The 23,842-nt window shown below is 40.0% G+C and overlaps 3 protein-coding genes across 8 annotated transcripts in view; 1 reads left to right on the forward strand and 2 right to left on the reverse strand.

The window, feature by feature from the left end:
- The window catches only part of LOC307254853 (NACHT, LRR and PYD domains-containing protein 12-like), a 365,889-nt gene that overhangs the window by 197,887 nt on the left and 144,160 nt on the right, over window positions 1–23,842 (forward strand). The window lies entirely within an intron of this gene.
- LOC307253895 (NACHT, LRR and PYD domains-containing protein 14-like) overlaps window positions 2,835–23,842 on the reverse strand; it is a gene marked incomplete at both ends in the record, with an annotated part of 46,931 nt that continues 25,923 nt past the window's right edge. Inside the window, 11 exons of the mRNA XM_080032118.1 lie at window positions 2,835–3,103; window positions 5,016–5,045; window positions 6,044–6,182; window positions 6,642–7,036; window positions 7,158–7,372; window positions 8,787–8,860; window positions 9,194–9,249; window positions 9,475–9,515; window positions 9,626–9,799; window positions 10,091–10,264; window positions 10,846–11,022. Coding sequence (XP_079888244.1) covers window positions 2,835–3,103; window positions 5,016–5,045; window positions 6,044–6,182; window positions 6,642–7,036; window positions 7,158–7,372; window positions 8,787–8,860; window positions 9,194–9,249; window positions 9,475–9,515; window positions 9,626–9,799; window positions 10,091–10,264; window positions 10,846–11,022 — 1,744 coding nt within the window. The remainder of the gene's footprint in view (window positions 3,104–5,015; window positions 5,046–6,043; window positions 6,183–6,641; window positions 7,037–7,157; window positions 7,373–8,786; window positions 8,861–9,193; window positions 9,250–9,474; window positions 9,516–9,625; window positions 9,800–10,090; window positions 10,265–10,845; window positions 11,023–23,842) is intronic.
- Window positions 12,976–23,044, reverse strand: LOC307253896 (protein NLRC3-like; the record flags this gene model as incomplete). Its single annotated transcript, XM_080032119.1, has 3 exons — window positions 12,976–14,684; window positions 14,886–15,088; window positions 22,926–23,044. 3 exons carry the CDS (start codon window positions 23,042–23,044, stop codon window positions 12,976–12,978), a joined length of 2,031 nt encoding a protein of 676 aa, XP_079888245.1.

Consider the following 23,842-nt stretch of genomic DNA (forward strand, 5'->3'; position numbering starts at 1 on the left):
ACAGAAGCAAATCAACTCACAACAAGTCACTGCATTCAGTTGAATAACAGAAGGAGGGCTGCAGTTACTCAAAGTAAAAGGCTATTAGACAAAACAGTGAATATCTCCTCACGATCCGCTACCTGAAACAATATCCATTGTTAATACACAGCCTAGGCTCTGTAATTGGGCATGTTAATAGCTACTGTGGGCTCCCTTCGTTTACATACCAACACCAAAACATACATGTGATACTCATATTATTAGAATATCATGGAAAATGAATTGGAATTGAGGCAAGAATTCATGCAAAAGGGGCCCAAACTAAGTATGGAGTACATATCGATGATTATACTTTATATAGGGCCAACATTTCTGTATTAAAATCAATTTTTTATTGATTTGTATGTAATATTAAAATTCTCTGTGGGGTTTTTATAAGCTGTAAGCCATAATAATCAATACTATAACAAATAAAGGCTTGACATATCTCACTTTGCATGTAATGAGTCTATATAATATTTTAGTTTAACCTTTTAAGTTGAATTACTGAAATAAATGAACTTTTGCACGATATTCTAATTTTTCGAGTTTCACCTGTATGGCTGATTCGGGGCTCATACAGCTTTTTAAGAGTAACATTCAAGCATTTTCCAGACTTTCAAGCCTCTGTACGAACTCTGACGATGCTTCCACAGAGTCATAGGAAGTCACTGCACTCCAAAATAATAATAATAATGGATTGGATTTATATTGGGCTTTTCTAGGCACTTAAATTTAATGGAACAGGCCAAATACAAGGCCACTTCACACTTTATACACTTGGCATTGTCACAGAAAAACTGAACTGTGCTGAACTGATCATAAAAGCTGAAGCAATTAGATTAAAATTGACTGTGTATTGGACTGCAGATTCTTAAAAAAAAAAAAAAAAAAAAAATGTATGGGTATGTGTATATATACATATATATATATATATATATATATATATATATATATATATATATATATATATATATATATGTATATATATATATGTATATATGTATATATATATATGTATATATGAAAATATAAAAAAACATATATAAAATATACAATATAAAAAAAAAATGTTTTATTTTTATTTGTCCGAAAGAATAATAATAATAAATAAATAAAGCGCTTTACAGGGTTCCAGGTTCCATTCATTCACACAGGTGGCGAAAGCGTGGCTGCCATTCAGCGCCTACAGCCCCCCCGACCACCGCAAACATACATCAGTCATACACATTCACACGAGGCAAGGTGGGTGAAGTGTCTTGCCCAAGGACACAACAACCATGACACAAAAGGAAGGGAGGGAATCGAACCGCCAACCCATCGATTGTTGGCCGACCCGCTCTACCACCTGAGCAGGGCCGGCGGTAGCCAGGGGCCAGGGTGGGCCGTGCCCACCCAAATGTGGGCTGTGCCCACCCAATCACAAAATTATTATTTTTTTTTTGGTGGAAGTCCAGACCCACTATCGGATGGACCTGTTCATTCGCTGTCCAAGAAAATGTCAAATAAAATTCTAATTAATTAATACTAAAGAATATACCATTACCATGCATTGCTTCTAATTGTATTATTGGGTGGGCAGGACAGCCTGCCTCCAAGTTACCCACCCGCTTATAGTGGTCACTTCTCAGCAGAGCCGGCCCGAGCCATAAGCGAAATGAGCGGTTGCTTAGGGTCCCGACTGCCAAGTTTTTTTTTTAGTTTGTGTGTTTGATATCAACATCATATTATGTAAATGTAAATTATCATACAATAAAAGGAATACAATGTTTTGGTAGATAGTTAATAGCTTAATAATTGAATCAGTTCATCTAGGAGGTAATCCGAGGTTAACTGATCACGTCACGTTCAAGTCCATGGCGTGCACAGTGTGTATTGAGTTTATTTAAAAATATTTGAAAATGGGGCTGCCCTCAGTTGCCCATGCACTGTGTATACTATAGTCTATAGCCTATTTCAGCCTCGTCTGTAGAAAAAAAGATAACTGGACAACAGAGTTATTCTGCTTCATTCCTCTCACTGCATTTAAATTAATTCATCATATTACAGAAAAATATGTCCCGTAAAAGAAAAAGAGCACCAAGCCCATCCTAGAGGACCCTGCATAATATTTTATTTCAAATGTATATTTCTATGGAAAATCCATGTGTCTTTCTTCAATAGCTTCTAATTCATCCGACCCAGTGTCTCCAAATTATTTGTTCACACAAAATTCCTCAGATTTAGCCTCTTAATCTTCCTCTCAAAGTGCACCAGATTCATGCATTTCACTTTAAAAAGGTAAAAAAAAAATCTCCCGGGGGGGCATACCCCCTACTATCTTAACCCTGCTAGAAATCAGAGGCAATAGTGGAAAGTAGTGTGTATAGTATATAGCTCTGGACTACCACCATCCAGGTTGCCCAGTCCCAAAGCTTTCTCTTCAATCAGCTCAGGCTGCCTACAGTTAATACTGAGATTAAAAAAATATATACATTATGTTTTATATAATGTATATTATATGTTATTCATAAACATTTTGAAAAAAAAACATGCAAGAATCAAATCTCCCACACAGCAGCACTCAAAGTTTATTTGCATATTGTGTTCTACACAATTCACAGTAAATGTGCGCTCTGCGCACGCTCGCATCTTCGCTCTCCCTGAAAAGTGTGCCCACCTAAAATTTCTACAGGCCCACCCAAGTCTGACTTTCTAGAACCGGGCCTGCACCTGAGCCACAGTCGCCCCAAAACACCAGAGTCTCTCCAACAGATAAAGTCTGCTCTGGCCGTGTCCAGCTGTTTTCCAGCTTTTAACCACAAACATTCACGTCATTTCTTGAGGTCTATAACGAGCATCGGCTCATTTTTCTCAAGGGTTTTGTAGAAGATTCCTTTAGCGATAACACCACCAGCTTTCAGACATCCAGAGAAGAGCTCCCTCATCTGGTCCTGAGAGGTCCTCAGAGCTCTGATTCTAACATAGCTCTCTGGTTGGAGGACTTTTTCAACAAGGAGATGATCCAGAATGGGTCCAATGCAGCTCACTCTCTGGATCAGCTCCACTTGATGTTTATCCACAAATTCACTCATCCGCTCGTCTGCAGAAAAAAGGGAAAATGACCGACTGGTGTTAATGTTGAATGTTTAACACAAATCATTCAGCACATTAATGTTTTCTAATGTTTGTGCACAGTGTGTTTAGACTAAAATATGTTGACCACTAGATGGCAGTATGCACCTGGTCTATGAAGTGACACTGCTTAGGGGCCTGTTTCAGGTAGCTGGTTTTGAGGCAACCCAGAGTTTGTTCGCTCTGAGTTGGTGGAAACTCTGGGTTTTCCGTTTCAGGTAGCAGGTTCAGCGCAACCGAGGGTCAGTTACTGCGGCAACATACGCCGTGGGTCTAACCTGCTCGGGAGGTGGTTAGTCTTACCCTGAGTTTGTTTTCACTTTACGCTGCAGCTCCGACTGAAGAAAGAGTGTCACTGTCACACGCGTCCCTGTACAGTTTGAAGCAAAATCACTCCATAAAAATCTCCATCGGGATGTTTTTATCATTTCCTGATGATTTTACGTTTGACCGATCATTTATCTGATCAGTATAGCCTTGTTCTCAGCCCTCGGTCCGTTCATAGGCGGCCACCTTACACATCGTGACATGCTCTACATTCAGATTAATAAACCTATTTGTATTGTATGTTTTTTAACGTATGTGCCACTGAACAGATTTATGTCAGGTGGATTCATGTAACGCTGGGGCTGCACGCGATCGTTACAGTTCACTTCTGCGATCCTAAAGTCACAGACGAGCCTCGTTAAATAGCCTAATATGAATATAAAAATTATATAATAATTTAAACTGTGATCACTTGAGGATAATGGATCTGGTAATAAATCAATCAGGCTCTTCAATGGAAACTGTCACCTAATGTGTCTTGACGTTAATGTCTTTCACTCCCCATTTAAAAGAAGCGACAGTCTGTTTACTGCACAGTAGGCTATTAGGCTATAGTTTGCCAACATATTATACAGCAAATATAAAACACTGTCAGCAATGCTGTGCCGCGCTAGCTTTATTACTTTACAGCTGATATGCGTAACTTTTTAAAATAGACTATGGCTTCTCATACGGAAGCGAAATGATTCTCTTGACAAAAAATGTTTGCTCTGTTTTTTTTTCTGAATTGCCGAGGAGATTAGATCAGAGTTATGAGACAATATCCCGTTAATTATTCTCCATAGGCTACCATAAGCTCATTCGTTAATATTTCTAACTCTAGTGGGAGGAGCGGAGATTTCTTTTTTTCTTTTTTGAGAAGTGGAGAAGTGGGAGGATCAAGCATTTGTTTCTTCTGTTTCCATGGTGAATCATGTTATCAGCGATCCATTGACGATGGCTTTTACGCACATGCTCCACCCAGAGTGAACACGCTCAGAGTTGATAAACCCAACGCTGATCCACTGTTCTGAAACCGAAAACCCAGAGTTACTGATCAACCCTGCGCTCTGAGTTTACCAACTCAGAGCGCAGGATTAAACTCAGAGTATGTAAAACCAGCTACCTGAAACAGGCCCCAGGTGTTTTAAGGTGACAGGTGAACGAAGAGCGAACACACAAACCAGCCTGAACTCAAATTAGGACAGGCTCAAGTTAAAGTAACGACAGTAGCCACAGCTGCCCTGGGGCAGACTGACGGGCGGGGATCGAACCGCCAACCCTCCGATCACTGGCCGACCCGCTCTACCACCTGAGATACAGGTCATTTATACAGAAGACGTCACACTACGTGCACCTACCGTCTGCCATGGGATCTACACCAGCTGCTCCTGCTGAGGGGCCTGCAACTGAAACAAATACATTATATACACACACACACACATGTTTGTAAATACTGCTCTTTTGTGTGTGTGTGTGTGTGTGTGTGTCTGTGTGTGTGTGTGTGTGTGTGTGTGTGTGTGTGTATGTATGTGTGTGTGTGTGTGTGTGTGTGTGTGTGTGTAGTATCTTACCTTCTGAATCAGCAGGGGTTTGATAGTCATCTGAAATGAAATGCAGAACAGAATATATTGTTGACAGCTGACAGCTTCTGTTTTGCAAGAAAAGGTTCAATATTAAGACATTTCAGCTTGAGTAATAATAAGAATGATCTCATTACATTACAATTAGCTAATGCTTTGATTTAAACCCATTTACAATTAGTTAATTCAACCATGCATGTCATTACAACCCAGACATTGCAAGAACGGTGGTAGGATGGCCTAGAGGAAGAGGGGCTGACCAGTTACCATGAGGTCTCTGGTTCCTCCTCCCAGTAACCATGAGGTCTCTGGTTCCTCCTCCCAGTAACCATGAGGTCTCTGGTTCCTCCCAGTAACCATGAGGTCTCTGGTTCCTCCTCCCAGTAACCATGAGGTCTCTGGTTCCTCCTCCCAGTAACCATGAGGTCCCTGGTTGGATCCCCAGCACCACACTAGAGGTTGTTAGTAATAAAATTAGTGGTGGCTGCTATTACATCTACGGTGCCAACCATCTCTACCATTGTGTCCTTGAGCAAGACACTTCACCCCAAACTGCTCCAGGGGCGCTGTACTATGGCTGACCCTGAGTGAGGACCCCCTCTGGAGTCTGTCTGTCTGTCTGTCTGTCTGTCTGTACTATGGCTGACCCTGTGTGAGGTCCCCCTCTGGAGTGTGGGAACTTGAGAGTCTTTAGTCAGTTGGTTTTTCCCAGTTCAACACTTTTGTAAGTTTCTCACTATTCATGGAACAAGTAAACTGGAATATCCCCCTTTGTAACGTATTAAACGGCACGTAAACAAGAGTCTGTTTGTATGTTTTCCTTTAGTTAATAAGATGAAACTTTGCTATAAAAATGCACAAACTGGCGGGCCAGTGACTGGGGCATCAACCCTGCACAACTTTACTGGCCAGCGGGCCATGGGTCATGTTGAACCCTGCCAGGTTTAGGACAGAATGTGTCATGTTTTTCATAGTTTAGATGAAATACTTAGATAACAACTAACCTTTTTGAATCTCACATCTCCATACTGGTTTACACAGCGCTTCACACTCTTTAGTGGGAGGTTCTGAGAGTTTAAGGCTAATGTCTCCGTCTGGCTTCTCAATGTAAACTTCATAGAAATTTGGGTCTCTGCCTTCATGTCTGAGAGTTATCTCCTGTATGAAAAAAAGAGAAGTATCCTGATCAAACCAGGTTTATTAGTGTTCTTCCATATTTCTTTGGATGACGCAACTTGGGAAATGGGTTAAAACATTTTTTGAATGTGCAGAGAGAAAGACTGTTCTCTTTGAAGGATTCTGGAAATATATTCAGAACAGCAGAAGGTCAAAAAACTTTTATCTTGCACAGTATTTATCTTTTAAAGAAAACTGCAAAAATGTCACAAAAACTGCCGTAACATGGCTTCGATCATCAGTGGTAGTTACAACTAAAACGGTTTAAAATATTAATGCTATTACAATCAATACAGTTATTTAAAATAAAAGTGAAATGCATAAGGCCCTGTGCTGCTTACCCTTGCATTTGCTTTTCATTATCATCCTACAGTATCTTACATGATTCCGAGCCACAATTCACTTTGTACACAGATTTAATTGCTGACAGACAGTACAAACCTCTGGGGAAATTTTTGCAGTGTCGATGTCTGCTGTGAGTTGAAAACCTTTCTTCATTTTCAGGCTCTTGTCCGGGCGAGGCTTCTTGATTGTTTTGTACCCTTCGTTGTCCTCTTTCTTGTCCACTGCTTGTTGTACAGCAGGATCATGTGGGATCAGGTAAACATGTAGTTTGAGGAACGGTGTGTTGGGTTTACAGTATATCAACACGTCACAGCGGATTTCCAAGTTAAACCCAATCAGCTGCAGGACCGGGATCAGGACTGCTCTCAGAGAAAACACTGGTTCAGGTAACTTGACGTGAGTCGCTGTGACCTCAGACACTTGTTCCACCACATCTCCAGAGTCATCAATGTGTAGGACTGCAAACTCTTTCATTATTGCAGGGTTGTCATCTGCACAAAATACAAGCACAAACAACTAGTGAAGAGAAAATGATTGGAATATGTTTTGTATATATGCTATCAGAGATTTTTAGACATTTTTTATTTTATTTGTTTCCTCATGTGCATTTACCTATGCAGATCCAGTGTGAAAGGTACACTTCATCGAACTTCCCGGCAATGACTGTGACGTCCATTAGGGCACTTGCAGGCATGTATTTGATGCTTTTCATCCTCTCCATGTGTTTCTCCCAAGAACAAAACTGGTACTTGAAGCTGACATTGTCCTTACAGACCCAGCGCAAGCCGGAGACACTACATTCAAAGTTTCCTGCTTCTGACTGTAGACTAAGTGGTAAAGGAGAAAACAAATGAGTTTGTGCTTATGCACAAAACTGAATGAGAAGTAATGGAATACATGTAGAGAAGTAGTCAAAAGTCTGGGGAAACTTCTCATTCAATGGTTTTTCTTTAATAGGAGGCCAAGCACGAGAAGGGCCTGGGACCGCTTTTTTGCAAAGCAACACGGTTCCCAAGCCCCACTAGGCAGGGAACCCTATTGTTTCTGTAAGGATTATAATTATTATTCGTATAATTATACTTGGATCGAACTGGTTTCACAACCCAACTCTAGGTGGCGCTAGAACCATGGACAACGCATTTTAGCCTTTAACTCCCAAACCGAACATCCCACATCCAAAAACCTTAAATCCCCGGATTCTGTGAAGTGCGCGGCCGGATGACGACGCTAGGGACCCGAGTTGCGTCGAAGGCTTGACCCCCATGTTCATACAGTTCTAGTTTGTATTATGTTATTATGTTCGACATTGTACATCAACACAGAAGACATCAAAATAATAAAATAATTATTTAGCACTTTAACCCATTGATGACGGCTACTGCGCGATGCCACATTGGCTCTCCTGCCTGATGCTGCATCGTGCAGCATTATTACTTTATCTAATTTTCATGGCATTCCCAGCATTGAATGCACTGTCATTGGTTCAAATACACATGAGGTGGGTTTTGTTGATTTTTTTAAGACCACGTGACCACCCAAAAGTTGTGTGGTTTGCCGAAAATCATGTCAATCAAAACAATTAAAAATTTAAAAAATAATAAAAAAAATACGCCAGCTATGTCGGCGACAGAACAGTTAGTGGCGTTTGGTGCGCAGAATCAAGGTCTACTATAGACTACTGACGAAAATCACACAACACATTGCATCTATTTATTAACAATATTTAATAATTTTTTAATTCATCTAATTTTGACGATTTTTAGAAATATTTGTTGGTTTGTAAGCGCTAAGGGAGCATGTTTAAATAAAACATGTGAACCTTAACTTTTAAATGTATTTTATTTCATGTTTCTATGTGCTACACAGGCTTAGATATTAAGGTTTTGGTAGACTTGACAATTCGTACTATTTTTTCAGAAAACCCTCAGGCATTAAGGACATGCATCCTAGATTGCCATAGTCATCAATGGGTTAACAGAAATTGTAGTTAGATGTATCAGTCTATCTATCCATCATCTAAGCTATCATCAAGGCAACCGGTGGCTATTTTGAAGAATCTAAAATTATAAAACATTTAGATGTATTTGATAGATTTTGGTGTTAACTAAATGATTCCAAGTGTTATATAATATGGTTGATGCCTTCAGTATAAATCTACAATGTTGAAATAATAATAATAACAAAAATAATGAAAAACATTAAACAAGAAGATGTGTTCAAACTTTAGAATGTTATCTTTACCTGTAAGTTGGAGCTTCGTCTGCATCTGTGCTGTTCACTTCAGGTTCAAGTTTAGTCCAGACACTGGAATCCTGCTGCAGTGGGCAATCATGTTTGTGAATAAGTGGAGATACTTATATACTTCTTATATCGTCATCACAACAAATTATAACTTTGACCACCTCTATTGGAGGCTCAGGCTGGCCATGGACCAGCCCCTTGTTATTCTTTTTTTTTCCTAAAGATATTTTAGTCTGGGCTTTTGGTCCTAACGCTAACCCTCGGTCCTTACAAATAGATGTAGGTTCAGCCTCTCACATGTCAACATAATCAGCAAAGGTAATGGAAGAGGGCTTGTAACATAACAAGGTTTGTCCACTGTTTGGTACAAAAATGGCGTTCACATTGTGCAACTGCTCCTCTCTCACCGTATTGTCATCGTCTGGCAGGTTTTCCTGCACATTCAGTTTGACATCAGATTGATCTGATGGAGAGAATAAGTGAAAGAAAGAGAACAATAACTAAACCATGAATGTGGTGAGAACCATTCAAACTGCTTGAAAATTTCAAACATTTGTGAAATTACAGATCAAGTCTGCAAAACAGGTATTACTGTATATTTCTAATAATGTCACAATGTACAATTCATGAAAATATTTTAATGTTATTGAACAGTTTGATGAATGAGAGCCATTGGTTCATTACTCACCATTCTTTGGTTTCTTAGCTGTGATATACCTGCCAGTGATCCTGTAGGATGAAAAATATCCTAAAGTCATGGATCAGGTTTAAAATAATTGTTAATTAGCCTCCCGGTGTTTATTACAATACTGCTGAACTGAGTCTGACCCTTTACTGACCTCAGAGTCTCCAGTCTATAGTCTGGACTCTCCACCAGATCAGACAGAAGCTTCACTCCTGAATCCTGCAGGTTGTTGTGACTCAGATCCAGCACTCTGAGATGGGAGGGGTTGGACTTCAGAGCTAAGGCCAGAGAAGCACAGCTGATCTCTGACAAACTGCAGCAACTCAATCTGAATAAAGAATAAATGATGAAGAGGAAAATTAAATTATTATCCAATCAGATGTTTTTTAGGTTTAAAATGTTTAGCTATACATTATGCTATTTTTAAGAAACAGAAGTATTTTGTGACTTCACACTTCATATAAAACAGCGATCAAATATAAATAAGAAAGGGAATTAACTTAACGGGTAAAAGTTATGTTTGTAATTTGGCTGTCAAAATGAACACGTTAATGCAGGGTGATTAATTCCTGGAAATAATGCGTAATTAAGTTACAATAGTAACATTCGACGAACTGACCTCAGAGTCTCCAGTCTACAGAGTGGACTCTCCAGAAAACCACACAGCAGCTTCACTCCTGAATCCTGCAGGTTGTTGTCACTCAGATCCAGCTCTCTGAGATGGGAGGGGTTGGACTTCAGAACTGAGGCCAGAGAAGCACAGCTGATCTCTGACAAACTGCACCAACTCAATCTGAATAAAGAATAAATGAATAAGAGGAAAATTGAATCCATTCAGATGTGTTCAAGCTAAACATTATTACGTCCGAACCAATGAACTTTTCTCAATGTTTCTCCCAGCGCTTTATAGCTAATTACAGCCCCCCGCCTTGGCTACCAACCGATATATATGTGTTCAAGCTAAACATTATTATTTCCGAATCAACTTTTCTCTAAACTTAACACAGTGACTTTGGCGTGTTTGTGGATCATCATAATGTCGGTTTTATAATTCATGAAAACACATTAAAATGAACAGGACAATAGATTTTCACTTCATCAATCAAACATCATACATTTACAATACATAGTCTGTGTAAAGATGTCACCATTTACCAAAAATGATTAATAAAAGTTAAATTTAACAATTAAGAGTAGACATGCTACATTCCTTTGTTAACAAACAGAATTATTTTGTGTGGAGACTGAACTTAGAATAGCAATAAAATATAAACAAAGGGAAATAATAACTTCATGGATAAAAGTTATGTTTGTATATAAGTTAGGTTGATTGTTAATTACACATTCAAATAGTAACAGAGTCAGTGAACTGACCTGAGAGTCTCCAGTGTACAGTGTGGACTCTCCAGAAAACCACACAGCAGCTTCACTCCTGAATCCTGCAGCTGGTGGTTGCTACTCAGATCCAGCACTCTGAGATGGGAGGGGTTGGACTTCAGAGCTGAGGCCAGAGAAGCACAGCTGATCTCTGTCAACCAGCAGCAACTCAATCTGAATAAAGAATAAATTATGTAAATGAAAACGTATTAATAACATTCTGCTGATAAGTCAGCTTTGTAATTAGGGGGAAATTCTAAATTGATCCTTTAAAACCTGCATTCTTTCATCTCTTTCTTCCTCTGTGTGTGTGTGTGTGTGTGTGTGTGTGTGTGTGTGTGTTTGTGTTCTGAAGGATCATTATCAATGATCAGACATTGTTTACAGAAATTAATTGAAACCAAATAAATATTATTATATCCTTTATCTAGTAAACATTTCAATGTAAACTAAAATACAAGTTGGTGGATCTTCAGTATAAAACTGTACCAAAATCCTTTAATAAAGAATCTGCACACGGCTTGTTGCTTTGTAATCAGTGGGCAGCATATAAGCAGGTCAGTCTTGGCCCTTGCTCTGCTCGCTGCCATGTTGTTGATCTGTTGCTACCCCTAACTTAAGTTTATGCTGTTTTGAAAATTAAATACACGTAATTTTACTGCCTTCCTTTCTTACCGTTTTTTAAAAAACCTGTTTCTTATGTTACAGTCCTTACCCCTAAAAATGGCTAAAATGCTAAAATGGGGACATAACATTGAGTAAAAACAAAACACTACATGAGCTCCAGTCAGTGAACTGACCTCAGTCTCTGCAGTCTGCAGTTTGGACTCTTCAGACCGGCACAGAGAAGGTTCACTGCTGAATCCTGCAGTTTGTTTCCACTCAGGTACAGCTCTATCAGATGGGAGGGGTCGGACTTCAGAGCTGAGGCCACAACTTCACAGTGAGTCTCTGAGAGATCACAGCAAAAATGTCTGTAAAGACACATTTATTACAAATGGTAGTATGAAAAAGGACAAATGTTGAGGGAACAGTTTGACATTTCCTAATCTGAGTAGCATTTGCTCTTCACATCAGAGGTCCAGCTTCTCTCACAGTGTTTGAAAATAAACAATAACTCATCACTGTCTCACCTAAAGACATTAAATCCTTTTTTTGTTTTAAATCTTGCAGATGAAGGAGAGAAACTGTAGTTACAAATCTGATATAATGTCCACAGTCTGTGATCTGGTCCCATGTCTTTGTCTACGTTAGCATGAGGCCATATTGATTAGAAAGAAGAACCCTAACCCTGAGTGAACAATTGGGAAAAATTATTTCTTTGATCGCTACCCGCTGCTCTCAGGTCCATGTCCGTAAGTAGGCCAAACAAAATTCTGTGTTAATAGAGAGCCTATGCTCTGTGAACTGGTATGTAAACAAAGGGAAAGTAAACAAAGCATTTTGTTAACATTCCTTTTGTTTACATACAGTTTACAAAGCCTAGTCTCTGTATTAACAACAGATTTTTTTTCAGTGCGCACACAGGTAGCAGATTGTGGAGATATTCACTGATTTAAAAAAAAAAGTGATTTGTAAACAAACGTTGTCCAGAATGAACGAGTATGCCTTTAAAGTTAAATCCCTCAATCTGACGCCCTTTTTAATAAAAATTAAGAGGCTAAAGTTGATGAATTTCGTGCTCTGAAAACAATTCTTGCTCTGGTAAACACTGTCATCCAATCAATAACATCATAACATCATCATCACAACATATCCCCAATGGGGATGCGGCCCAAAACATTCATCCTAAATGAAACTAAATGAAACCAATTCATAAAAAGTAATTTCTTTACAATTGAAACAATAAGAAGCATATTTAAACTTAATCACATCTGGATTTACACAGCCTTAGCATTTGAAACAAGTAAAATACAGTTAAATGTTGCGATAAAACGCTGCTGTGATAAAACCAGAACCTTTAAAATATGTGTATGATCAAGTTGGCACATTGCCTCCATCACATAAAGAGAGATTAACAGAATAAAAAACTGTGCCTGTAAGAATTAAATAAATATATTATAATGTGTATATTTAAATAATTAAACTACTATCGAACCAGATATATAATGTTAATCACATCTGGACTTACAGAGCCTTTCTGCAGTTCCTCACAGCTGGAATCAGTCTCAGTCGTCCCTCTAGTGATGTGTTGTACTTCCACAGGTCCAACTCATCCAGAACCTCCTCTGACATCTTCAGCATGTAGGCCAGAGCAGAGCACTGGAACTCAGAGAGTTTCTTCGCCGATCTGTTCCATGACTTCAGGAACTCTTGGATCCCCTGATGAACTGATTGGTCGTTCATCTCCGTCAGACAGTGGAAGATGTTGATGCTTCTGTCAGGAGAGATCTCATCAGTGTCCATCTCCTTCAGGTTGTTGATGACTCTCTTGATGGTTTCAGGACTGTTGTCTGTTTGACCCAGCAGGCCTCCTAAGAGTCTCCGGTTGGACTCCAGAGAGAAGCCATGAAGGAAGCGGACAAACAGGTCCAGGTGGCCATTTTTACTTTCAAAAGATTTCTCCGTGGTGCTCTTCAGGAAGACATCCAAGGATGAATTTATATATTGTTTTCCCAGGAAACCCTTCAGTACCTCTGTGTTGCTGTGGGTGTGGCAGTGGTACATGTAGACTGCAGCCAGAAACTCCTGAATGCTCAGATGAACAAAGCTGTAGACTGTTTTCTGGAAGATCACACTCTCTCTTTTGAAGTACACCGATGCCTCTGTGACATCCAGACCACACTGCTCCAGGTCTTCTTGGGAGAACATGATGTTTCTTTTCTGCAGTTGCTCAAACGCCAGCCTCCCCAGCTTCAGAAGAACTTCCCTGTCAGCCTTCATCAGCTCCATTGGACTCGTCTCATGTCCCTCTTCATAATTCTGCTTCTTCCTCTTTGTCTGAACCAACACAAAGTGTGAGTACAGGCCAGTCAGGGTCTTGGGCAGCTCTCCTGTCTGATCTGTAGTCAACATGTGCTCCAGAACTGTAGCAGTGATCCAGCAGAAGACTGGGATTAGACACATGATGTGGAGGCTCCTGGATGTCTTGATGTGTGAGATGATACTGCTGGACAGCTCTTCATCACTGACTTTCCTCTTGAAGTAGTCCTCCTTCTGGTTATCAGTAAAGACCCGTACTTCTGTTACCCTGTCAACACATGTAGGAGGGATCTGATTGGCTGCTGCAGGTCGGGAAGTTATCCAGATGAGAGCCGAGGGAAGCAGATTCCCCTGGATGAGGTTTGTCAGCAGCACGTTGACTGTTGACTTCTGTGTGACATCAGACACAACCTCTTTGTTGTGGAAATCTAGTGAAAGTCTGCTTTCATCCAGGCCGTCAAAGATGAACAAAACTTTACAGGCAGCAAGCTTCTCTGCTGTGACCTTCTGTAATGTTGGATGGAAAACATGGAGCAGATTGAGAAGACTGTACTGCTCATCTCTGATCAAGTTCAGCTCCCTGAACGAAAGCGGAATCAGCAGACTGACATCTTGGTTTTCTGAGCCCTCTGCCCAGTCCAGAGTGAACTTCTGCACTGAGAACGTTTTTCCAATTCCAGCGACGCCGTTCGTCAGGACGACTCTGATGTGTCGGATGTTTCCCCATAGGTCGGGTAAGGATTTAAAGATGTCGTTGACCTTGATTAGAGAATCAAGGATGTTCATGAAGGAAATGGTCTCAAGCTGCCATACCTCATGTTGGGTATTAATCTCAGTTCCTTCAGTCACACGTTCATATCTTTTCCTCAGACTGATTTTATGTTCATCTAAAACCTCCTGCAGACCACTATACTCTGAAAGAAAAGAAAAATGGTGGAGTAACGATTTGAGAATCTGGTGAATATTTTCATGCCAACATTAAATCAAGTAAGAAATAAAGGAAAAGTTTCAAATGTTGTTTTATGAAATTCATTGTCTATATTGTACAGCACAAATAACAATAATAATTCTGTTTTCAGACATGATGACATCAGCTGACAGATCTCCAGTCTTACTCTGTATAGTGCTGTTCTGGTCTGAGATGATGCACTGTCTGCAGAACCGGAGGCTGGTAGAGACTGGATCCTTCAGGAGGACTTGACACAAAGCACAGCAGGACATCAGTCCTGTGTCTGAAGGTCCAGGTTCATTAATGAACTTTAGAGGAATATCTTTGGACCGGTCACTCTTCACAGACTCTGCTCTTCCGTACTGAACCCTGCAAATTCCAAAATGTTTATTATCATATCCAGTGAATCCTTGAAAACGTTTCCATAACAAAGCTGTGAAGAGGTTTTAGGTATGTAATAGGGCTGCTCGACTATGGCAAAAATGATAATCACGATTATTTTGATTGATATTGTAATCACAATTATTAAAGACGATTATTCACTGTAGTAGGGATGCCCAAAGTAATATTCGGACTTCTGAATTTTCATCAAAGCCCTAATGATCATAAAAACAAGATGCTTTATTTAAACGATGTCCATGGTGGTTTAAATGTGTTCGCCTGTAGACTGAAACTAATGGAAGGAGGCGGCTCACTGTATATTTTCTCTAGTCGCGCTGTCAGTTTGGCGACATGGCTCTGTGTATCCAGGCTCAAGAAATGCAATCCGATCGCGGAAGCCTTCCACATCAACAACGTTAACGGGCAGGATATCCCCGGTTCATTTTAGCCGTAAAGCCACAGGGCTTTTCTGTGCGGTGGCTCCCACTGGCGAGGTGTCACTGTGAATGACACCGTTACCCACCGTAACAGAGTTTCAACTGGCAACTTGCTTTTAGCTCGCGCAAGGCTTTTGTGTTTCGACTTAACATCAGTCTAGTACTGTAACTTTATGCTGAATAAACCATTGCACTGCAATCGCTGAAAGTGAAAGTGTTCGGGCGGGGGCGGGGCAGAGCGGAGCGCACACAGAAGGGTTCGCTCCATTTACCACAAGACACGGCGTGCGACACAATAATCGTTTTATTACGATTATCTTGTTTTCATGATCGAGGGACGCCAAAATCGTAATCGAAATTGAATTTCAATTAATCGCCCAGCCCTAGTTTGTAACATCACTCTTAAGGCGAAGACACACCGGGCCGATTACTGACCGTCGCGAGAAAATGGAGTCTGGCTATTCAGTCATTCAGATGTGCTCAAAAAAAGTGCGAAGCCGAGCCGACTACCAACTTGCTGTACGTTCTGCGCTTGCGCGGGATGACATTAGGTAGGCTGTTATCATAACGTAGGCTGTCATAACGGAGAGAGTGCATGCTGCAGACACACACAGACACACACACACAGACACACAAAATACACACAGACACCTGTGGCCGCTCCTTGCCCAAACTACCCAGACTATTTCTGTGAAAATGTATAAAAAAAGGCCGTGCATGGACAATCTAATGCTGTGTGCTGATTAGGGATGGGAATCGAGAACCGGTTCTTGTTCAGACCCGGTTACGAGTCAACCAATTCCTTGGAATCGTTAACATGCTTAACGATGCCGCTTATCGGTTCCGCTCGTAGCAAATGCGTCATGACTTCAGACGCGTGCTGCTTTGTTTTGGTTCAGAACGCAGCAAACATGACGTCGAGGCAGAAGCGCTCTAAAGTGTGGTTGTATTTCACATGAAAAGGCAACAATACGGTAAAGTTTCCATTTCATCAAATGACTCGTGCACAAGCAAGCGCGCAGACTGCGATCCTGACGGTTGAACGTTTAAACGTCCGCTGCCTTACTCGGCACCAGAATTGCCCATCACTTGGATTTGAACATACAATGTAGGCTATATGAATTAATGTGTGTGTTAGCCTAGGTGTGGGCAAGTGAAAGAGGGAGATACATAAAAAGGCGAGAGCAGCATACAAACAGGAAAAAAGGATTTCTTATTCGCTTCCAAAGGCCCGCTGTTTACTCTCGTTCATCAGCTGTTAAATGCTGCCTTGAAGCACGGCAGTGGGGACGAACGCAAAACAACACACAGCGGGACTCGGCGGTCCGGTGGTAAGGAAACTTTAACAAGACACTTTATAAAGACAGTAAGACACACTTAAAATAACGCTCTCTGCCCGATACAAAAAGCTCTGCCCTGGATTACTTGAGCGATCGATGTGTATAAAACCATCCGCTACGTGTCTGATGACGGGACATTATATTAGCCTAATAAACAGCGCGGTGAACATAACAGCGTACAGCTGAGATGGAGCGGTGACTCCTCGTCTCTGGCGTGGTAAAGAATAAACAAAGTGATACATTCTCTTAAAGCCTTTATGGCGTATTTATTCTCTTCTTGAATAGCCTACATGACTGTCTACTGTGCAGTCGTGACAGTTTGACCTGAGGCGTTAACATAGTGACATCATCACGTTGGCCTTTCAGAGTAAGGGCGCAATCATATAATAACACTTAACATACATTAAAGATCTCGTATCCTTCCTGAGAGGCCAAACATGATAATTGTTCTGCATAAAAAGAGTTGGTATTATCTTTTCAAAAGACTTATTTGTATTTTTTCTGTCAGTTGAATTTTGTTTCAAGTGCCAATGAGCACTGTTAATATTCCAAAAGGCACAAGCTCTTCCTTGACTGTTTTAAGTAGGCCCTATGTGTTTTTAGTTTGTAGGGCACATAAGGGCATTTGGGCTTAAAAACCAAAAAAAATTAATTGTCTGGACCAATTAATGTGAAAATTGACAATTTCCTAATCCTAAAGTAGCTTGATAATCTTTCAATGCATACACTAGACACTTCTGATCAGATATTAAAGAGAGTTAATACAAACAAACTAATTTGTACATATTCTCTCACCCAATGAGAATCGATAAGAGAATCGATAAATTCTTATCAAATCCCATCCCTAGTGCTGATTGTGTTTAGCCTGCTTAAATAACAATCCGAACATTCTCTGATTCTGTTGATAGCTTCCTAAATCATGTTTGACAAAAGTGAAAGTAATATCTGCTCCGCTGCCGTGGCAGAGCAGAGACGGGCGAGCCCTCCACCAATCAGATTGCTCCGGCTGAAAGACTGGCCGACGCTGATTACAAATGTTGAATCTGGTGAAAAGAAACGCCAACGACATCTACGGCAGCCGACGTCACCGAACACACCAAACAGATTTGTGTCCCCGCCCCTCCAGACTCTCCGACGATGCCCGACGCCCGATTATTGGCCTTGCGTGTCTTCGCCTTTAGATTAGATTAAGATTTTATAAATGACTAACAGCTGTCTAAGATACTAAGAGGAAGATTGCACGAAATAAATCTCTGTCAAAAAGTTTAAATGTTAGATATAGTTTAAAAAGCAATTTCCATGAAATTGTAAAGGAATATAGTCCTGAAAACAGGCACATATTATAAACAAAGCATGGAAACAGAAAGTAGTAGAACTCTGGCGGTAAACCAGGTATTATAAAAAAAACATCAATTGATAAAAATCTTAGTGTTACTGTGAATTCTGGAGCTTGTTCTGAATTTTGTTATCTATTTTTTGCCATTAGAGGTTGAGTTCTGTCTTTAAAAAAAAATACATAAACTAGGGCTGTCAAAATTAACGCGTTAACGCAGGGTGATTAATTTCTGGAATTAACGCGTACATTTTTTTTAACGCAATTGACGCATGTGCAGAATGATCCGCCCCGTACATCCCACCGGCTCTGCACTACAGTCACTCTAACGTTGTGGCTGACCCAGGATCAGTAGCTGCGCGCGGCCAAACATAGCAGCACGTTAGCCCATGCTGTGTTTTAAACTGCTAACGGCAACGTCTGTTTCGCGGGCATAGATAGTATATAAAATCAACTGCCGCGGGTGACAGTTGATGTCGAAGCAAAAGGAGGAGAAACATTGTCCGCTCTGTTCAGAGCCCGCGAGGACACAAACATCTGCAGTTTTCAGAGGTGTGTGTGACATCAACATAACGTCGGCTTCCTGGCACAAATGAATAGTCCCCTACGACGTGGTTGCGCGTACAAACAAACACACACACACCGCGGACTGATCAAGTTGTATTCAAGAATGCACAACCTATAGATTCACCAAATAAATGTCATTATATAGCCTATACTTGCCCAAAGACATAGTAAAGAGACAGACCAATTGAATTATGGTGAGGTAGGTAGCCTATATATTTTAGTTTGATTTAAATTTTGGCTATTTCCAGTATTAAAACCATCATTTGGATTTTCAATTAATAAAAATACTCATTTTAAATGTACATATCCACCTTCTGTCATGATTAATCTGATTAAAATGTTTAATCGTTTAACAGCCCTAACATAAACATATCTATTAAAACGATAGTTACTTATGTGGAACATCCAGTGCTAGAGCACTCTGCCTCTGGTTGTCAGTAAGAATGAAATAGAACCTTCTCTGATCATAAAGCCTAATGTGACTACAATTCCCTGTTTAATCAGTTCAGACTCAGAGTATGAATTACACTGTGTGCACAATTATTAGGCAAGTTGTATTTTTGAGGATTAATTTTATTATTGAACAACTACAGTACTCTCGGTCAATCCAAAATGTTAATGAACCTAAACCTGAATGTTTACGAAAGTAAAAGTGAGGTTTTGTCTTTCTTACGAGAATATATATATGTTTTGCTATTATTAGGCAACTATTAGTGTGCAGAATTATTATGCAACTAAATGAAAAACATTTTTTTTTCCCATCTCACTTGTTTATTTTCATCTGTTAAAGTGAGAATAATAAAACAACTCAAAATTTACAAATAGGGGAGAGTGGCCTAAGTTGTGCATTTTGGAAGTTGTGCCACCCCTTGTTTCTAGAAAACCGTGGAAGAAATTGGAAATGTGACCACATATTTAAGAAGACCCATCCATTTGACTCATCCTGTAAAGAAGGGAGACACAAGGAATAAGATATAAGCACATTTAAGCTCAAAAAACTGTGTTTTGCCTTTCAAAGTAAAATTTCCATGATCCAGGTTTTTTGATTATTGTGTCTGAACAATTATAGACAAGTTTGAAAACATTTGACACATGTTTTAGTGCTTTGGTATGCTACATTTTGAGTCTATACAGTTAGCACGATGTCAGCCCTAAATGGCTGCATCATGCTTATTATCCAAATTTCTGGGATTGGGGTGATTTGTGCCAAAGGGCCTGGGTGAGTTATAAGTAAGTAAGTAAAATGTATTTATAAAAGCACATTTATGACAGTTTGCACTGTCCAAAGTGCTGTACATAGTGCATTCAGTAGGTAAACAATGAAGGTAAAATAACAATAACCAAAATAAAAGACGTAAAGCCCATACATCCACATAAACACAGATAGTAGAGGTAAGATAGTTAATGGGGAGGAAACACCAGGGTGTACATATGGGTTTTGAGCCTTGATTTAAAGGCAGAAATGTAGGGGAATCACATTTGTCAGGTGGCAGTTGGTTCTACAAGCACGGAGCAACTAGTGCAAAGTACAATTCTGAGAGTTGTGCCAGTGGCATGGCTGTATACGCTGGTCACCAAAAGAAAGTGATTGTCTACAGTAGCTCAGAAGAGAGTGACATCTCAATTCCACTTAACGATACCACTGATGAGAGTTCAGATGGCCAGAAAGATGATGATGGTGACTTTGTCATTGTGAGCTTTGCAGGTAAAACCATTAGATCTGCTAGGCCTTGTTTAAGAAAATTGTCCTTCAATCTTTGTCAACTATTTACTTTAAATACACCTTAAATAAGTGATTGTCTAATGGATTTGTCTTACATTACAGTTTATGAGATATATTGTTACTAGAATTTAATTTGCCTATGATTGTATAATATTTTAATGCTCAATACATGCTTTCTGCCTGTTGAACTTTGTCCCAGTAAACCTAACAGCCCCAAAGTGTTTTGCTAAGACAAAAGTTGTTGTTTAGCCTTGAAGAAGAAACTGCCTAATAAGATTTTGGCACATACAGAGGTATGACGCATTCATGTGCACAGTAGTTGAGGAGAAATGACTCCCCCGTATTCTGTTATCAGACATTGTATGAAGGATAACACCAGCTGAGATGAATTTCCTAATTAAAAACATTTCTGCTTTCGCCAGCAAAACAAGGGCTGGACACACCAAACCTAGTATGTGTTTGCGCATACACCACCTTCTCTTGCATATAATCCCATGTACACTGTTCATTTCTTTGTATTCAATCATGTAAGCTACACTTGTGATACATGTTGTTTGACCCTTGCATTTGCTGTTTGCAAGTAAATCACCTGCTTTCAAGAAGGCCTGACTCAGTTTCAATTATTCAAACACTTGAGTAAATAATTCTAGTAACATATATATCAATGGCACAATTCACCCCATGGTATTCTCTCCAACCGCACAACTTACACCACACCGGGGGCAAGTTGTGCATCAAGACAACTTTTTTTCCGAAAGCTATATTTCTTCAACAGTTTATTCCAGATCCAAAGTTTTTATTGCCAGGGATGCACAACACTCTGAAATATATGTACATATTTGAGTTGGAGACTTTACTGTCAAGGCCTTACTTTAAAGTCGCTTTGAGTGAAAAGTTGCACAACTTAGGCCACTCTCCCCTACAAATTTCCGACATGTCAAAAAAAAAATAATCAGTGACCAATATAGCCACCCTTCTTTTCAATAACTGTCACAAGCCTTCCATTCATGGAGTCTGTCAGTTTCTTGATCTGTTGACGATCAACTTTTTGTGCAGCAGCAACCACAGCCTCCCAGACACTGTTCCGAGAGGTGTACTGATTTCCTTAACTGTAAATATCCCGTTTAAGCAGGGCCCACAGGTTCTCAATAGGGTTTAAGTCAGATGAGGAAGGGGGTCATGTCATTATTTTTTCATCCTTAAGGCCTTTACTGGCTGGCCATGCAGTTGAGTACTTCGATGCATGTGATGGAGCATTGTCCTGCAAAGAAATCATGTTCTTCTTGAAAGATGCAGACTTTTTCCTGTACCACTGCTTGAAGAAAGTATCTTCTAGAAACTGGCAGTAGGTTTGGGAGTTGATTTTGAGGCCATCTTCAACCCGAAAAGGTCCAACTAGCTCATCTTTAAAAAAGGCAACTATTAGTATCTTTAAAGATGAGCTAGTTGGACCTTTTCGGATTGAAGATGGCCTCAAAATCAACTCCCAAACCTACTGCCAGTTTCTAGAAGATACTTTCTTCAAGCAGTGGTACAGGAAAAAGTCTGCATCTTTCAAGAAGACCCCGATTTTAATACAGGACCATGCTCCATCACATGCATTGAAGTACTCAATTACATGGCTAGCCAGTAAAGGCCTTAAGGATGAAAAAATAATGACATGACCCCCTTCTTCACCTGACTTAAACCCTATTGAGAACCTGTGGGCCCTGCTTAAACGGGATATTTACAGTTAAGGAAATCAGTACACCTGTCGGAACAGTGTCTGGGAGGCTGTGGTTGCTGCTGCACAAAAAGTTGATCGTCAACAGATCAAGAAACTGACAAACTCCATGAATGGAAGGCTTGTGACAGTTATTGAAAAGAAGGGTGGCTATATAGGTCACTGATTTTTTTTTTGACATGTTGGAAATTTGTATTTGTAAATTTTGAGTTGTTTTATTATTCTCACTTTAACAGATGAAAATAAACAAGTGAGATGGGGAAAAAAAATGTTTTTCATTTAGTTGCATAATAATTCTGCACACTAATAGTTGCCTAATAATAGCAAAACATATATATATATTCTCGTAAGAAAGACAAAACCTCACTTTTACTTTCGTAATCATTCAGGTTTAGGTTCATTAACATTTTGGATTGACCGAGAGCACTGTAGTTGTTCAATAATAAAATTAATCCTCAAAAATACAACTTGCCTAATAATTGTGCACACAGTGTAGACTGCAGACTGGAGTCTCTCACAGTGACTGCTTTTCAAGCCCCTCCTTCCTCTTCCTCTCTGGGTAGACATTTATCTGCTTATGTAATGAGGAACTGATGAACATGATATAATGTAGAATGTTTTTATCTTCTCTTGGGATTTTGAGGTGGTGGCCGGCCACAACAAAACGTTACCAACTGAATGAGTTAGTGTCAGTTCACTTACTGTGTGTCTGAGGGTCCAGGTTCATTACTGAAGGTTGAGGGATCATGTTCGGACCCGTCACTCTTCATAGACAGATAGCTGGAGTCTGAAGACTCTGCTCTGTCCTCCTCTTCCTCCATATTAACACTCATCAGTCAGTCTGAGGGTGAAACAGTTAAAACTGACTGTGAGCTCAGAACAGAAAGAAGACAAACAGGTTTGTTAACAAGTAGTAACAAACTCTCTTGAATGCACACACACACACACACACCACACACTCGCATACACGGGAAACACACACACAGACAATGATAAGACAATCATCTACAGTTCACAGGGAGAAAACTGACTCAGTAAAATAATAAAAATGCTTTCACTCACCCTGCCTCGGCCTCAGTTTCCTTCCATCTGCTGCAAAACGGAATCTGAACCGACTGAATACTTTCACTTTCAAGGTTCCCTCCCTGCACGCAGATCACCGCTGCCCCTCCCCTCTGCACCGGAAATCCTGTGTTTACCGTTAACTGTGTGTGTGTGTGTGTGTGTGTGTGTCAGTGTTGCCAAGTCTGCTTTTTATGAGCGACTTTGGACCTGTTTTTTGTACAGTTGCTTACAGATATTGGTTGTTGCTGGTCAGTTTCGTTGGTGATTGTTTCTAAACTGCAGTCCCTTATTTGGGCTTTCTGTTCATGCATAAAATAAAGTTTAAATGCGCTCTATCCAAGCAACTGGTTTTGATTATGAGAGACAATATTGTTGATGTGGATAAATGATCATAAAAACAACCTCTCAATCAACCCATTGTCCTGAGTATGTCACACCTCATTATTTCCGCATTCATTTTCAGAAACATAAACACACTGGGAACATTTTTCACCTGACGGAGTTTGTGCCAACCAGTGTTGGGGCGTAAGAAACAAAAAAAATCCAGTTTCCTG

Source organism: Ammodytes marinus (genome assembly GCF_949987685.1).
Source record: "Ammodytes marinus genome assembly, chromosome: 8".
In the NCBI taxonomy this organism is placed as follows: Eukaryota; Metazoa; Chordata; class Actinopteri; order Uranoscopiformes; family Ammodytidae; genus Ammodytes; species Ammodytes marinus.